The 16,161-nt window shown below is 36.1% G+C and overlaps 1 protein-coding gene across 1 annotated transcript in view; it reads right to left on the reverse strand.

Annotated features, from left to right (window-relative positions):
- The window catches only part of KIF11 (kinesin family member 11), a 39,346-nt gene extending 27,331 nt beyond the window's left edge, over window positions 1–12,015 (reverse strand). Inside the window, exons 1-8 of the mRNA XM_039871725.1 lie at window positions 11,633–12,015; window positions 6,025–6,157; window positions 5,658–5,755; window positions 5,492–5,570; window positions 4,245–4,430; window positions 3,992–4,116; window positions 1,387–1,477; window positions 267–509 (exon numbers count right to left, since the gene is read on the reverse strand). Coding sequence (XP_039727659.1) covers window positions 267–509; window positions 1,387–1,477; window positions 3,992–4,116; window positions 4,245–4,430; window positions 5,492–5,570; window positions 5,658–5,755; window positions 6,025–6,157; window positions 11,633–12,000 — 1,323 coding nt within the window. The 5' untranslated portion in view covers window positions 12,001–12,015. The remainder of the gene's footprint in view (window positions 1–266; window positions 510–1,386; window positions 1,478–3,991; window positions 4,117–4,244; window positions 4,431–5,491; window positions 5,571–5,657; window positions 5,756–6,024; window positions 6,158–11,632) is intronic.
- Window positions 12,016–16,161: the final 4,146 nt, after the last annotated feature.

Below are 16,161 nucleotides of genomic sequence, written 5' to 3' on the forward strand. Positions count from 1 at the left end.
GTCATGTAACCATCCATTGCTAATGACCACAGCAATTTTCTTTGAAGAATGTGCAGGAAAAAACAGTAAATAACTGGCTAATTAAGACACTGCCAGCAAGGAGAAAGATAATTTTTCAGAGGTGTCCTCCAGTATGTGTCCATATGCAATGTCCATATTCTTTTTATTACAGTATAGAATTAAAGAAGCCAATTAATACTTTTAAAATAATGTGATAGCTAAGAATTACAGCTACTATACTTGCAGATACCTTTCTAAGGGCTTACCTCAAGATTGAGAGATGCAGGAGAAATTGTTGCAATTATAGATGTTCTTGTACGTCCCCCAAGAGAATCCTGGAGGATTCTGGTTAGTTTAGACTCTCGATAAGGAACATGAGGCGTTCTTTCTACAAGAGCAGTAATAACCCTTCCCAAAGTCAACAGGGATTGATTGATATTTCCAGCTTCCCGAGCTCTCTTGTCAACTGCTCCAGAACGTCCAATGTTTTCACTTCCTGCAAGATCAACCTCGAATTTTAAAAATAAAATTAAGATGTCAGCCTATTGGATTTGGACCCAAAGACTTTCGTTCTCCTATTATATATGTTAAATAGCCAGCAAAATTATTTTTCTATAATTAACAACCTATTACAACACTAATAACTCAGTGACTACAGAAATTTGTCTAGAAGTACAAAATTTCAGGTTGCTCTAAGAGGTGGTCGAGAATGAAACAACAGAACTACCATATGATCCAGCAATTCTACTTCTAATATATATCCAAAGGGAATGAAATTAGTATCTCAAAAAGATAGCTGTACTCTCATGTCCATTGCATTATTCAAAATAGCCAGGATAGGAAACAACTTAAGTGTCTGTCAATGAATAAATAGATAAAGATGTGGTATACATACACAATGAAATATTATTCAACCATGAGAAAGAAGGAAATTCTGCCATTTGCAACAACATGGATGAATCTAGAGGACATTATGCCAAGTGAAAATAAGCCAAAGAAAGACAAAAAGACAAATACTGTATGATCTCATTGATATGTGAAATCAGGGGGAAAAAAAGCCAAAATCATAGGAAAAGAGAGTAGAATGATAGTTACCAGGAGCAGACAGGGAGACGCTGGTCAAAGGGTACAAACCTTCAGTGGATAACATGAATAAGTTCTGGGAATCTGATATACACTATGGTGACTATAGTTACTAATACTATACTGAAATTTGCTAAGACAGTAGATCTTAAACACTCTCACCAAAAGAAAGGTAACGGTGAGGTGATGGATGTGTTAATTAATCTGATTGTGGTAATCATTTCAAATATATTAATTTTATAAATATATAATTTTATTTGTTAATTAAATGAACAAAACAGTGGTATTAAGGTAGATGCTTACCAAATTCAACTTTCCAATTTTAACAAGCTCCTCTCCATCAATTGTAGTTTCTTTCATATGTATTGTAACAGAGAAAACTGAGTGAGAACGGCTGGAAAACAAGACCAAGTTGCCCAGTCACTATAATGCGAAACATTATTTGCTTTCTATAAAATACTGACAAGAAAGTTCTAAATCCCGAAGGGTAAATATAGTATCAGACAAGAGATATCAATAAGAATTTAGAAGACAGAGAGTGGATAATACAAAGATTAGGTTTTTGCTTTCTTGTACCTGCTGCCTTCAGAGAAAAACCCAGTAAGTGGCTACCTGAAAATACCCTAAAAAACTCAAAAGCTAGAATTCTCAGGCACCTCTGAAAGCTAGATTTGGGTAGAATCGAAAAGTTGCCTGGTGTGTCATTCAGGAAGGCTTGAAATCAATCTTCCTATTCACAAGAACCACCTGAAATATGTCATTACCATAAATTTGAACTGCACCAGGCAAGCCATCAGATTACTCTCCCACAGTGTCAACTGCTGTAAAAGTACACTGCTCTACTCTGAGAACACCATTAGAAATAGGTACCTCCTTTCCCTGAACAGCAGAAATAGTAAGTAGCAGTGATTACCTAAACACTACAAGATAATCACTGCTAGATTATAAAGTGTTCCAAAGTGTATCTTAAGCTATATACCGACATTTGACATTCAGCTTTTATGAAGGATACAAAAATTACACAGTCATGCACAGCTTGCTGACAGGGATATTATGAGACATGTGTTAGGTGACTCATTGTTGTGTGAACACCATAGAATATACTTACACAAACTTAGATGGTACAGTCTACTATTGTAGCTACATGTGCTATACTTTAATTCGACCAGAAGCACAATAGGTTTATTTATACCAGTATCACCACAAACACATAAGTAACACATTGACTCAATGTTGTTGATGGCTATAATATTGCTAGACAATAGTAATCTTTCGGCTCCATTATAATCTCATGGAACCATTGTCATATATGTGGTCTGTCAATGACCAACTATATTGTTAGGTGGCTCATAACTATATAGACAACCAAAGACATCTTTCCTTTCTGTATCAATAACATTTGGTGAACATCATTGTTTGTTAATGTCATTGATAATGGGGAATATGGTCATTTTTAACTTTTTTATTTGTACTCTCCATGTTACTTGGAAAATTTTACAGTATCATTTTTATAAAAATGATTTAAAATTACAGAAGAGGAGATAGGCTCAAGGAAAAATATAAACTCTAAACCTGAATCATAATACATATTTCACATTTTTCTATCATTATTTACCCATTCCTAGCCTAAGGTTATGTAATTAATGCAATTAAGCACAGATGTCAACTCTGGTTTTGGAAAAATGAATATTTTCCTTTTCTTTATCCCACACATTCATAAAAAGAGATCTTTAGTCTACATACAAAAAAAGAGACCTAAATTATACAAATATACTAAATAATAGGATCTGTATATTTCAGAGTTTTTAGAGAAATTTTATCTAGTCTTAAATTCATTTCTCCAAATTCTAAATAAAACTATTTAGAACTTAAGTTTTAAAAATGGAAAGCTAGTATAGGAAAATTTAATTAGAATTATAAACTCACCCATAATTCCATGATCTTAATTACTTTCGTGTTATTTTTTCTTTCTCTAAATACATACATATTTTTATAGTTGCAACTATAATTGTAAAGAATATTGTACAAATTTTCAATGGTAAGGGAGCAAAGAAATGAGATCTAGTCCTAATAATCATTTTGTAGTTCAGGGAAACTGATATCTGGATATGTTCATTTATTTACCTGAAGTCACATATTTGGTTAACTGTAGAACTGGAACTAAACACTAACATTTGGTGTTTACTTACAACCCACTGCTCTTTCAATAACACTCTGATATTTCCTTCAAAGACCAATAGAAAAAGTCACTTCTGCCTTGGTATACTGCATTTGTAGAATATGAAATTCATCCAAATAGGGGGTGCTGTCAATTATGCCTCTTTCTCTCCTTGAAAGTCAGTGTTAGTGACCATCCGTCTTCCTACATTAAAATGAAGCTCCACAAAAAAACCACTGTACAATCTAAATATATACAAGTTTTGTCAATCATACTTAATCTGGGGAAAAGGTAAAATGAAGCCATTTATCTTTCTTGTAATCCTTACTCAAATCAGGGGTTTTTAAACTATGTTCTACGTATACACAGGGGCTTCAGAAAGAGTGTTCAGAGAAAATCTTAAGGCTGAGGAGGTAGGCCTCTGAGAATCCTATCCCCAAATCAACTATAGCAGATGCATTTTAATCTGAGCTCCCATGTACAATTTCATTTGGGAAAAATCTTTCACTTAAAAAAAAGTTTAATACTTCTGATCCAGTTCAACTTGTCTTTCGTTTCCTTTCAATATTTTCCAATATTGGTGCTTCCCTATAAATCTCAAGCCAGTTGCTAAGGCACGCAATCTATCATTGGATCTAGCACATACCTTGACCCACCCCAAGTTTGATCTAGCACGTACCTTTGACCTCCCCCAAGTTTGTAATTCTTAAAAAGAGAATGGAGTGGTGGAGGAGACAGTGGCTTTATTACCTAGAATATGCATTCATTAAAGTTGCTGCAGTTGTCCTTTTTGCTGCTCCTTTCTCCAAAATTTGATAAACTTCATCCTTGTTGTGTACTGTAATTTCTTCTAAACCTTTGATTATCACTCCCCTCTGACCAAATATTGAAAAAGCATCCATTAGATTGGTTAATACACACATACACACACACTGACTTACTGACTTCTCAAAGCATCACACATTAAAATTTATAGATATTATATTCTCAAAGACTGAGTTACCTTGTTACGGGGATCATCAAACATTTGTAGTCTCTCAGAAACATCAGAAGACGGATTAAGGAGATCAAAAAGTTCTTCATTATAAATTTCCAACAGAGACACTTTGACTGAAAATTCAGTACCATTATCAGTAAGTTTCTCGAAAATTTGATGAAGAGTACGTGGAATTATACCAGCCAAAGGATCCTGAAATTGTAATATCAAAGAAGAATGGCATTTACTGTGGCAGTTAAACACACAAAACAAGGACATCCTCTATAATATATTTAAACATAAGTATGTCAAAACAAGTTAAAACTAATAATAACCTAATGTTAAAGAAGCCAAGTAATTTACAACAGTCTATTAAACAGTAATTACTCTTCATACCGTCCACTAATCTGCCATGCCTGTCAGACACTTCATGCCTGAACATTACACAAAACCAATTGAACCAAATTACTTATAAAGCCAAATTCAATAATCCTTTCCAATTTTTCTAATGAGTACATAATACTACCATTTTAATCAGAAAGTGGCCCATCTAGAAGTATATTCCGTAATTCTGACATGAATCAGGATTGTTTCTCAAATAAGTAAGTATCCTTAATAAAATTGTTATATATCTTTAAATTTCCAAACTGTGCTTTAAGTGTATTCCAAATCTCATATGGTTATAATTCTATAACTTTATTATCTACGCATAAAGTTAATGCCTCGACTATGTAACCACTAGAAAAAACGAACCTATATAAACGTTAATAATTTGGAAAATTGACTTAGTCATTAAACTCATTTAAACACATTTTACAAAAATCTTTCTGAAATGTACTATGTGCTTTCTATAATATTCAATAATACAGTGATCTTAATTTCTTGAACAAAGTGATCATTAATAAAATACCTACTGTCCCTGGCTAACTTCATGAGATTCATTCCCTCACTGCAAAGTGTTCCCTTTAAGCCTTATTCACTTTCCACTTTTCCACAATATTCTGCTCCAACTGTTCTGTCCCACACAGACCCCTCTATTATCACTTAGCTGTGCCATAAGCACTAGTCCTCTCTCTGAATGAGACTATGTTTCTTAAACAGGAGCCATATACTTTTAATTTTACTATAGTAGTAAATTTTACTATAGTAGTAGTTAATGCTAAATTCATTTTTGACATGGGTACTCTATTTCAGGACAGAGTCCTTCAGTCGAGTTTTATTCAGTTATATTTCAGCTACTTTAGAGACAGAAATCTGTTATAAACAACAAATACCTCCTCCCAAGTATATTCTTCATTAGGTGACCTTTCACCTTCCATTGTAAAGGTTTTTCCAGTGCCAGTTTGGCCATATCTGTCAAGATTAACAAAAGTGTTAAATAAACAACAAATACATATATCTTAACCTTTTCATCAATTTGAAAAATAGGGTTTCACTCACGCAAAAATAGTGCAATTATAGCCCATAATAACTTCATCCAGAATTGGACAAACAACACTTCGGTAAACATCAATTTGTTTAGTAGACGCTCCAAAAACCTATTTAAAAAAAGGAAAAATAAAAGAAAGAAGGAAAATAAAAAGAAAGAATATCAAAGCATTTAAGGAAAAAAATATCAAAACTACTCACTTTAATAATTTTATTTTTTAACATATTAACTCATTCAGCCCACTAGAAACCATTTGACAACTCAAAGAGTCGACTGAAATTTGTAATTGTATACTAGAACCTAGAGGAAATATGTATACTAGGATAACTTTACATTAGTGAATAATAAATAAGTAGCAGTATTTTAAGAAGTAAGTACCATGTCAAAAGTATATGTTTTCCTCGAGCTCTTGTCGGCCAGTCCTCCAGTTCGTACACTAACTTCTTTTCGTGCCTGATCACATTCTACAACAGAATGGGCACTAGCCTTCCGCTCTGTCAAATTAAATGGTCTGTAAGAAGAAATACACAAAGTTATTCAAGAACTCTTAGTTATCAGGATTCTGATGACATTTTCATTAATACCTTGGAAAAGAACAATGTGACATTTTGACTACATTCTTGGTGATGGGTACTAAAAGAAAAAAGTAGAATTTTAAGGGTTTCAATTCTCAGAAATAAAATCAGTTTTTTAATTTTCAAAGATATAAAAAACATTACAATTCAGTTTCTTGGAGTAGATGCTAACAGAATTAACTTGTAAAAAATGTCAAACTTATTTTTCAGAATTTTATTTCCACTATTCTTAGAATCTGATTGTTAGGTTATGATGTATGTAATAAAACAACATGCCAAATTTGTGTTCAAAATATTAACCTGCCAGTGGATAACTAGCATAAAATAAAAAATAGATACAAATAATTGCTATAGAACATATAGCAACAATGGGATGTGGTCCTGATTGGGACAGGGCTGGGTGAGGAGGCATGGGTAACTGAAGACTTCCTGAGGAAGCAATCTTCTAAGCTAAATTCCTCCTTAGGCATTTCAGTAGAGTAAGGACTCTTAATCCAGTCTGCTTGGGCAATGTAGCTCTTTGTGACTATTTCCTCATTTGAAAAACAGGAAAGTGAGAGTACCAACTATTATGTACCAACCAACGAGCAATGTAGAGAAAGAACTATGAAGTTCAGTGTTTCCCCAGTGCCTGCTACTACACTTAGCACACAGTAGAGACTCAGATATCTGTCATACTACATTGCTTAATAAATATCATCCTAAGGAGAATGATGGGAACGCTAAAAAGAACCAGAGTCCACAAAATAGGATCTATAATATATTTATACACAGTACTCAACACACATTTGAGCCAAAGAGAGAGATGTACTCTTGACTTCTGTTCATTTTTATCAAGTACCACACATTATGGAAGAAAATGCCAAATAGGAAATTATCTTTTCCTTCCAACACTAGACAAACCAAGTAGCTATTTATTTTAAGGATATCCCAACATCCTTTGACATGTTCCACTCCCTAGCACATTCTTGATTGATCAGAAGACCAAACTGTGATCCCAGGAAAATTAACTCAGCAACTCCCAAGTAATATCTGATAATGCTGTCACTTGCCAAATGTACCGAAACCTACACAATGCACATAATCCACAGCATACAGTATTAAAAGTTCAACAAAACTAACTCAAAACCAATTTATACTGAGGTAGGCCAACAGTATAGGGTGGAGTGGATTGTTCTCATTATGATTAAAGTTTTTCCAATTAGTCTATTATCCTTAGCATCCCTAAACGAATTCTCTTGCCAGGATGTGTGACTTAGTTACCAAATGAATGCCATTCAGGTTCTCAGGATGGCAGTAGCAGAAATTCACACAGATCACACATTCCTAAAGGTTATCAGAACTCCCAGAGAGGAGCTTTAGGGACTATTTGTATTACAATAAAGAGTACGGCTAAACCACTATTCTCCTATTCCGGACTTCTCTAATTAATTAGAAATTTCAAGGTTTCTACTGATGACTCTAACAAACTCGCCAATTTGTTGCCTCACTGGCATTATATTAAAATTCAAACAAGCAAAATGGTGAGAGAAGACTGCAAATTAAAAAAAAAAAGTCTTGTCCTGTGGAGAAGTGCCAAATTTATTCATCCCGTAAACATTCATCAAGAACTTATTATGTGAATAGATACTTTTCTAGACACTAAAGATATAATTGTGAACAAAACCAAGTTTCAAAACCTAAAAAACAAACAACCTCCTGACCAAAACATTCAAGTTCCTATTTTCAGGGAGCTTTTATCCTAGTGTGTGGTGGGGGTGGGGTGGGGGTGGGGAGGTTAGGTAGAGATGACAAACAAACAAGTAAATATATTAGGTGCTGTTAAATTAGAAACGAATATAAAGCAGACCAGGGGATAGGAAGTGATGATTGGGAAAAATAGGCGGTTGCTATTGTTATTTTAGAGTGGTCAGAGAAGGCTTCTCTGATAAAGGTGATATTTAAGCAGGGGTGAGGGAGCCAGCCATGTAACCATTTTGGTGGAAAAGCTTTCTAGACAGAAACTGGAAAGGCCTCAACGTAAAGCATGATAGATGTGTTTTTTTAAAAATATGTGCAGGGGCAGGAGAACAAAAGATGGCCAATAGCTAGATCATGTAGGGGTCTATAACCTTCAACCTGTGGGCCAAATCTGCTCTTTGTCTTGCCAGAGAATGATTCTTACAATTTTAAAGGGTTGTTTTTAAAAAAATCAGGTACAGGGTGTGCAATAGTGGCAGCAGCAGCGTAGTGGCAATTCATTCTACCACTTATAATGTCAAACATTGGGCCATCACAAAGTCTTACTGATTTCAGGTAAAAGATGTCCAGCAAAACAACAGCAAGCACCAAAAACATAGCCCAAGCAAGAACTGTGCAGCAGTTAAGATTAGAATCCTCTACTGAAAGAATCAAGGTGTCAACAGCTCCATCAGACCTCATGTCCTACCCTACTGTGAGGAGTGCCAGGAGTGAACCTTTGCTAATAGGGATATCAACTTCAGAAAACCTTCTGAAGGATTAAAAAACTTGCATCACTTTGTAGTGGAATTATGAAATAATCTCTTCCCAACAAAGCAAACTATAAGCAAGCAGCTCCCTGAAGAGATTTACCTTCAGCTTATTTGGCAACCACTGCTAATAACTAAAATGTTCTTAATTTGGAATAATAAAGTCTTTATTTTCCAAGTTGTCCTTTCTCTAAAATATCCTTTGCTGGTTTAATACAGAATCACAATCTTGCTTTCCATTTGATAACTTGGTGTCATATTGGGTTACTGTTTAAGGAAAGTTGTTCTAAGTCTTTTAAAAAACACAATTATAACTTTCAAGTACATGAGTAACTCAGATGTTAAAATCTAAATTGCTTAAGCAGTTGTCTAGATTAAAATGTCCAGAATAACTTAAATCCTAAAATCTTTACGTTATGTTCTTAATAGTTTGTGCCAACCTGTACAATATACAAAGCCATTTCCTTATTAAAATTTCTCCATACAAACTTTAGAAGTTATATCTTTATCTTGAGCTGTGTATAGGTTAAAAACAAAACAAAACAAAACAAAACAAAACTATCTTCATATTGTTATTGTACATGAAAAGATTGAATTCAATGTAATCAGGTAATGAAGTCATCTCCCCTCTCTTGAAATCTTGCTGACCATTTAGGCTACAATAAACTGTGCCAACTAAAAATTTAAAACTGAAAAAAAATTGAGAAGAATATGTAACAGAAACCATACGTAGCATGAAAAGTCAAAAATATGTTTACTATCTGGATCCTTTACAGAAAAGGTTTGACCACCCAGAGGGCCTCTCAAGTTGTTTATTTACTAAAGCTAGAGGACATATTTGCACTTAAGAAAGCTATTAAGAAGGAAAATAAAAAGGCAAATCTGAAAAGAAATGCATTTCCAAACTTATTGTAAATTTTAGACACAACTTAAGCACTTTTCATTAGTGATAAAGTAAAAGAAGTGTACAATTATTCTAAGATAAAGCTTGAAATGTAAGGGTATAATAAACATGAAGTTCAGGATAATGTTTAACTCTGTAAGTAGAGGAAGAAGGTTGGGGTTTGGAGAGGGGGGAGGGGGATACACTGGGGCTCCAGTTCTAAAGACTTTTGTTTCTAATCTGAGTGATATACAGATGTTTGTAACATTGTTCTTTATAACTTTTTATAGGCCTGACATATTTTGTAACTAACAATAAAAAAAAGAAATTAAAGAAAATAAAATCACACAGAAATGTAGTATTGTCTCGCTTTATTACATGATCAAAATAATCTAAAAATCTGCATTTGTAAACAGGCTGTTGATTTTTTAAAAAAACCTTTAAAACAAACAACTATTAACAGAAACCCTAGAGTGCAACTGGTAATTGGCTAGACTGAAGGTTACTGGCAAACTTCCTCTCCAGCGCCTACTTTAGAAAGCTAGTTATTACCTTTGATTTCCCCAATTCAAGTCACCAAAGCTGAGTAAACAATAACCTAAGAAAGTTCACTGATATCTTTTTAAGATAACCTTTTAATTTTAGAATACTTTTGGATTTACAGAAAATATAGTTGGTAGAATTTTTAAAACAGCAACAAAAAGAGACACAAAAAACACATTCACCAATAACTGTGGAGGGCCTCTAAAAAGCTGAATAAATCAATCTCGAATAAAGCAATAGTTTGTACAAGTATGTTCATCCTCTACTAGCTTATTCTAAAACTGGGAAGTTATTTGGAAATCAATCAATGGAAAATTGAACACCTCCACCCACCACCACCCTGAAAAAGCTGTCTTCCTTTAGTCCAGGGACGACCAAGTTTCACCACAATCATATAACTATAATGGCTTAAGTAGTCTCCTTGATCTTTTAAAAACTCGCTCTATAACTTAATTTTAAAAATTTAAATACAGTGATATTTACTTCTTTAGTAGGGATTAATAAAATACTGCATCTAGAATAGATAGGTGACATGTTTTTTAGAGATGGTGATGGAGAGGATGGTAACCCCAATGTAAGTGCTAAAACATCTCCAAAGTAGTTACGCAGACTGATTTACAAACTGAAAAACTGCAAGAAATGGCATATAAAAGTAACACCTAAATCTTTGTTGACATTACTTAAAAGAATGCACTTTTCATTGACGAATAGCCATCAAATTCTCCTTTTGAATACAGCAGTTTAAACTATAACCTCCAATACAAACATCTGAGGGGGATCAGTTTTGCCACCCCGGAAACATGTCTTTTGGGATTCTGATTTTAGGCTGGTTATTAAGAAACAAAAGACTCAGAAAGAATCTTTGACCCTCTCTCTTACTTGCCTAAAAGAACTCAGATTCAAAAACCTGCTTAAAGGGAACATCACCTTACCATAATATAAACTAAACGTGGCAGACAGAAATCTAGCAGTCTGTTGAACTTCTTGTGTACTATTGTTTCGGGGTGGCCCAGCAAGAATTTACTTTCTCCTTTATCTGTAAATTGCCTACTTTCCCTTTGAAATCCCAGACCCCTTGCCCCACCTTCTCCTTTGTCCAAAAGGCAAATAAACCTCAACTTCCTAAAGCGTTTTGGGATGGGGGTCTCATATTCTTCTGACATCTCTGCATGTATATCGTAACACATTTTGGACATTCTCTCATGCTAATCTGTCTCGTGTTAATGTGATTATTAGCCCAGCTAGAACTTAGAAGGTGGAAAAGTTATTTTTTGCTCTCCACCTCCCCCCCTGCCCATACACTGTCTTCTGAAAAAGAATTTACTCCTCGTAAATGACAACACGGTGTCATTTAATCCAACAGAATGCAGGGAACTTTGAAACAGGAAGGTTTGCTTCAGAAATTGCAAACAAAATCCCTCTCTTCCCATAGCGCAAGAGGGATCCCAGCAGCAAATCCGAGACCGGCGCTCCGAATCCCACCAGGCTTGCCATACCTGCATCTCACCACCACCTGGATGTTCTTCCCCTTCTCCTCTTTCTTCTTCGCGGACGAATTCGGCTGGGACGCCATGACCGAGCCCTCCGAAAAATGAAGGGCTGGTGCGGGCTTGGGCTGGGACGCCCACCCCTCCTTGCTGAGTGCTGGCGTGGCCCGTGGAACCGACGCAAGCAGCTCAGCGTCCCCGCTCTCCACTAGGGACTCTGACAGGCGGTGCCGTCTGTCCCACACCAGCCGGAGCCGCCAATTCACCAATCTCGGTTCAGCCAGAAGCCCAAGAACCGGAGCAACGACTAGGCGCCTCAATTTGAAAACGGAGCCCAGACGCTCCGCCAATTGCAGCGCGGGCGCGCAAAGCACCATGGGACGCGGTGTCGTCACCAGAACCACCGCAGTCGGGGCGTGGCCCGCGGGAAAGCGAAAAACTGAGGCGTCGGTGGGTACCCACCTGGAACTCGTAGTCCAGTGGGGAATCGCAGGAGTAAACAGTGTCGTACTTCAACGTGGCCTTGCTCAAATTACATAACATATCTAAACCAAAATTTCCTCATCTGCAAATAGGAAATAATAACTTTCAGAGGGACATGTGAGAATGAGCTAGTGTGGGTACATAGATTAGAACGTGTAGTGAGCGCTCAAAAAGGCTGGCCGTGATTATTATTGTCATAGAATTGTAAGAGAATGCTATGGAAACAGGAGGCCAAACGAGCCCCTTTCTCGGAGGCAGCGTTCAGTGGAGCCGAAGAATCACTAGTGCAAAGAGATAAGGCTCCCACGGTTACTAACTCGTGATGAAAGGGGCATTGTCACATTTAGGGCTCTGAATTTATACTTTAACTAATGAGAAATCGTCATCGTTGCTAAATGATCCCAAGCATGACAGGAAGATGAGATTTGCGCTTTCGGACAACGGTTCTGCAGCGACTGAAGCAGACTCAAACGGCGTACTCCCCACTGTGTCGTGGCGCAGCCGGCGTCTGAAGGAAGTTGCGCACGCGCTCGCCGAGGTTAGCCTACAAATCCCAGCAGGCAGCGCTCGCTGGGTCCCCGGTCAGTGACCTCCGGCTTTCCGTAGACGTACTGTGGGCGCCTTGGCAGTGCTGGGGGTGATACGACTACTTGAGGTGTGGGTCACGGGTCCAAGAAATACAGAATCATGAGCCTTTGCTATATTCAGCTCTGGGAGTTCTGCTTCTAAGCTGTACTTACTTAGCCCACAGGAACCTAGATAGAAACCATTTCGTTTCTTAAGTAACGGCTAGAAAGCTCTCAGGCCCATCTGGTGTCCCTCCACTTAAATAGCCTACATTGCCCCAAGGAAACATCTACAATCTAAAGCCTAGATCACCGGTCAATGGAGATTCTGCATGGTCACATGTTTACTGATATATCTTCTTAGAAGGCTCACTGGAATCTCAAAGTGGACATATCCAAGATGGAATTCTTTATCCCCCTTACTTCCACCCTAATCTTTTTCATCCAGAAAAACGGATGAAAGACCTAACCGTTGTCTTTCATGTCTAGTGCACTCCTGTTGGTTGTATCACCTCTGTCCACCGCTGTAGTTCAAGTCTCTTTCATCTCTTCCTTGAATAACTGTCCTTAACAACCTCCTTGTGATCTTTTCTCCTTTCGCCGGTGCATTCACTTAGAAAAATGAAGGATCTTTTAAAAAAACTAAACAGATCTTGCCCTTCATCTGCTTTTTAATCTTACAGTAGCTTCTCAGTGTACTTAAAATCCAAACTCCTTACCATGTCCTGTAAGGCTCTCATGATCTGGCCTTTGCATCAACTCTGGCCACTAGCCACATAGCTCACTACCATGTTCCAGAGCTTCTAAGCTCATTCCTGCAGCCAGACCTTTGTATTTGCTATACACTCTGCCTAGAACTCTAGTTTGGCTCTTTGTATGGCTTACCCATTTTCATGTTTCAGATCTCAGTTCAACTTTCTTTAAAAAGGCCTTTCCCGACTACACTATCTAAAGCATATTTCTCCTATAATATTGTCTCAAGACCTTGTTTATTTACTTCATAACACTTAACTACAATCTGTAATTACATTATTAGTGTATTGTCTACCTTGCTAGAATATAAGTTTCACCAGGGACCTGATTGTCTTATTCAGTGTTGTTTTCCCAGTGTCCTCAATAGAGCCTTATACAAAGTAGTCAACATGGGTTTTCTTATCCGTAAAATGGAGATAATGATTACTATTGTTGTGAGGATTAAAATAATAACATATATAAAGTACCTGGTACATAGTAGGCCAAAAACATTAATTTCTTCTCCTTTCCTTTCTCATTAGTAAATATGTAAACAATATTTACATTAATAGTCATTAGGGTCGATGCAAGAAATTCAAGAGTCTCCATTTGGTAATAGTTATACCTACCATTTATCTAGAGCTGCTATATGTCAGACTCCATGAAAAACTGTGTGTGCATCATTTCGTTTAATCTTCAGAACAACTTTCTGAAGTAGGAACTATTATTTCCCACTATTTTACCAATAAGTAGGCCAAATAAGTATATTATCTGTAGTCATGTAGCTAATAAATAACAGGGAAGGAACTCAGAATTCTTTGATTCCAAATCCCAGGTTGTTAATTGCTATCTTCCTCATCTGATTTTTTCACATGCTCAGTGCACCTATACCCATTGCCATCTTACCTTTATTGAGTGCTTACTATGAACTAGGCAGTGAAGAAATAGTCTGAATTATAGTTCTTGCTCTCAAGACAAAATCTAATGGAAACTGCCAGGGTCTTATGGACATCTGTAAGTTTTGTTACACTAGGCAGGTGACTATCTGATGTGTTATTTTATACTACCCCTATAGAGCTCAAACTACTCAAGCTAATCAACATTTCTTTTTTGAAAGTCTGCCTGTAATTAGAAATTATTTTTAATACTCTAAGAATAGTTAACCTGAATTCTACCAATGTAATGTTATTGACTGTGTGTGTATGATCTGGCATTTCTCTTTCAAAACTGTATTTCTTGTAAAATTATTTTTAATTGATTTTTATTTTTCCTAAAACATGTACATAGTTTTAAAAGTTATATAGTTCTAAAGGATTTATAACCAGAAAAAAAAAAAGTATTTCCCTGCCTTATCCTGCCCTAATCCCTCCAGACCCCTATTCCAGAAACAACTACTTTCAACTCATTCAGCTATTTTTTCTAGCATTTACACATTTCCATTTTTGTAAGGACTTTGTATTTACTGTTAACTTTTGATTAGTCAATTTCACTTTATTTAGTGATTTCCTGTTATGAAAGATGAGGATTTAGTTCTCAAACTTTACCATCCCCTCTGCTTTCTCTTTCCTGTACACCTAATATTATAATTTTTATTAAATCAAAAATATGTATTTGGGTTATTATGCCTATTCATAGCTGGGCATTTCAGTCTAGTGAGATTTTCTTTTTGTCTATCCAGAAATTAATAACTGCCCAGTTTTATTTGATCAGTTTTCCTTGTATTTTTCCCAATTCTTCCTACAGCTTCCAGGAGCTTTTCAGTAAAAATTTCCACCAATTCAATAACATCAGAAATCTGTTTCAAGTAGTTTCTAATTGTACTGCTTACTCTCTAGGCCTGTAGCCCAGCTGCCATCCTAGGGTTTCCCTTCTTTTTTCATCCCAGGAATTCCCATTGCCTATGTCCTGGGTTGTATAGCATGTTTTCTGGATCTCATCTGTGTGCTCTTTCTTAGTTTACTCCCTTATTTAGGTAGAGAACATCCTCCTGCAGTTTCCTAAGAAAGAGTGCAGAGGAGAGAAATTTCTTGAAAGCTTGCTTGTCTGAAAATGTTTTTCTTCTGCTCTAATACTTGCTTGATAGGTAGGTTATATGTACAATTCCAGATTCTAGCTTAAATTTTTACTTTAGATTATTTTTTCAAGGGGTATATTAGTTTCCTATGGCTGCTATAACAAATCACAACAAACTTGGTGGTTTAAAACAAGGGGAATTTATAATGTCACAGTTCTAGAGGCCAGAAGTCTGAAAGCAATTTCATTGGGTCAAAATCAAGGTATCAGCAGGGCCTCTGGAGTATCAGCTCATTGTCCTTTTCAGCTTCTGGTGGCTTCCGACATCCCTTGGCTTGTGGCACATGACTCCAACCTTTGTCTCCATGCTTTCTCCTGTGTCAAATCTCTCTGCCTATCTTTTATAAGAATACATGTGATTACACTTATGTCCCACCTGGTAATCCAGAATAATTTCTCCATCTCAAGATCCTTAACTTAGTCACATCTGCAAAGTCCCTTTATGCTTTATAAGGCAACATTCAAAAGGATTATCTTTTGGGAACCGTTATTTATTAGCCTACCACAGAAAGGATATCATTAAAATTTGTTCTGATATTGTGCTGTTAAATGTACTCTGTGCTAATAAGAAACCTGAATTTATATTCTAATGAATTTTTTAAAAGTTTTAGTTAGCTTATTAAACAAGCCAATGTAAAGATCCCAAGTAAGACTAAATGTAGCTATACTGTATCAAAAGTGGAA

Source organism: Pteropus medius, unplaced genomic scaffold, assembly GCF_902729225.1.
Source record: "Pteropus medius unplaced genomic scaffold, Ma_sr-lr_union100, whole genome shotgun sequence".
Lineage (NCBI taxonomy): Eukaryota > Metazoa > Chordata > Mammalia > Chiroptera > Pteropodidae > Pteropus > Pteropus medius.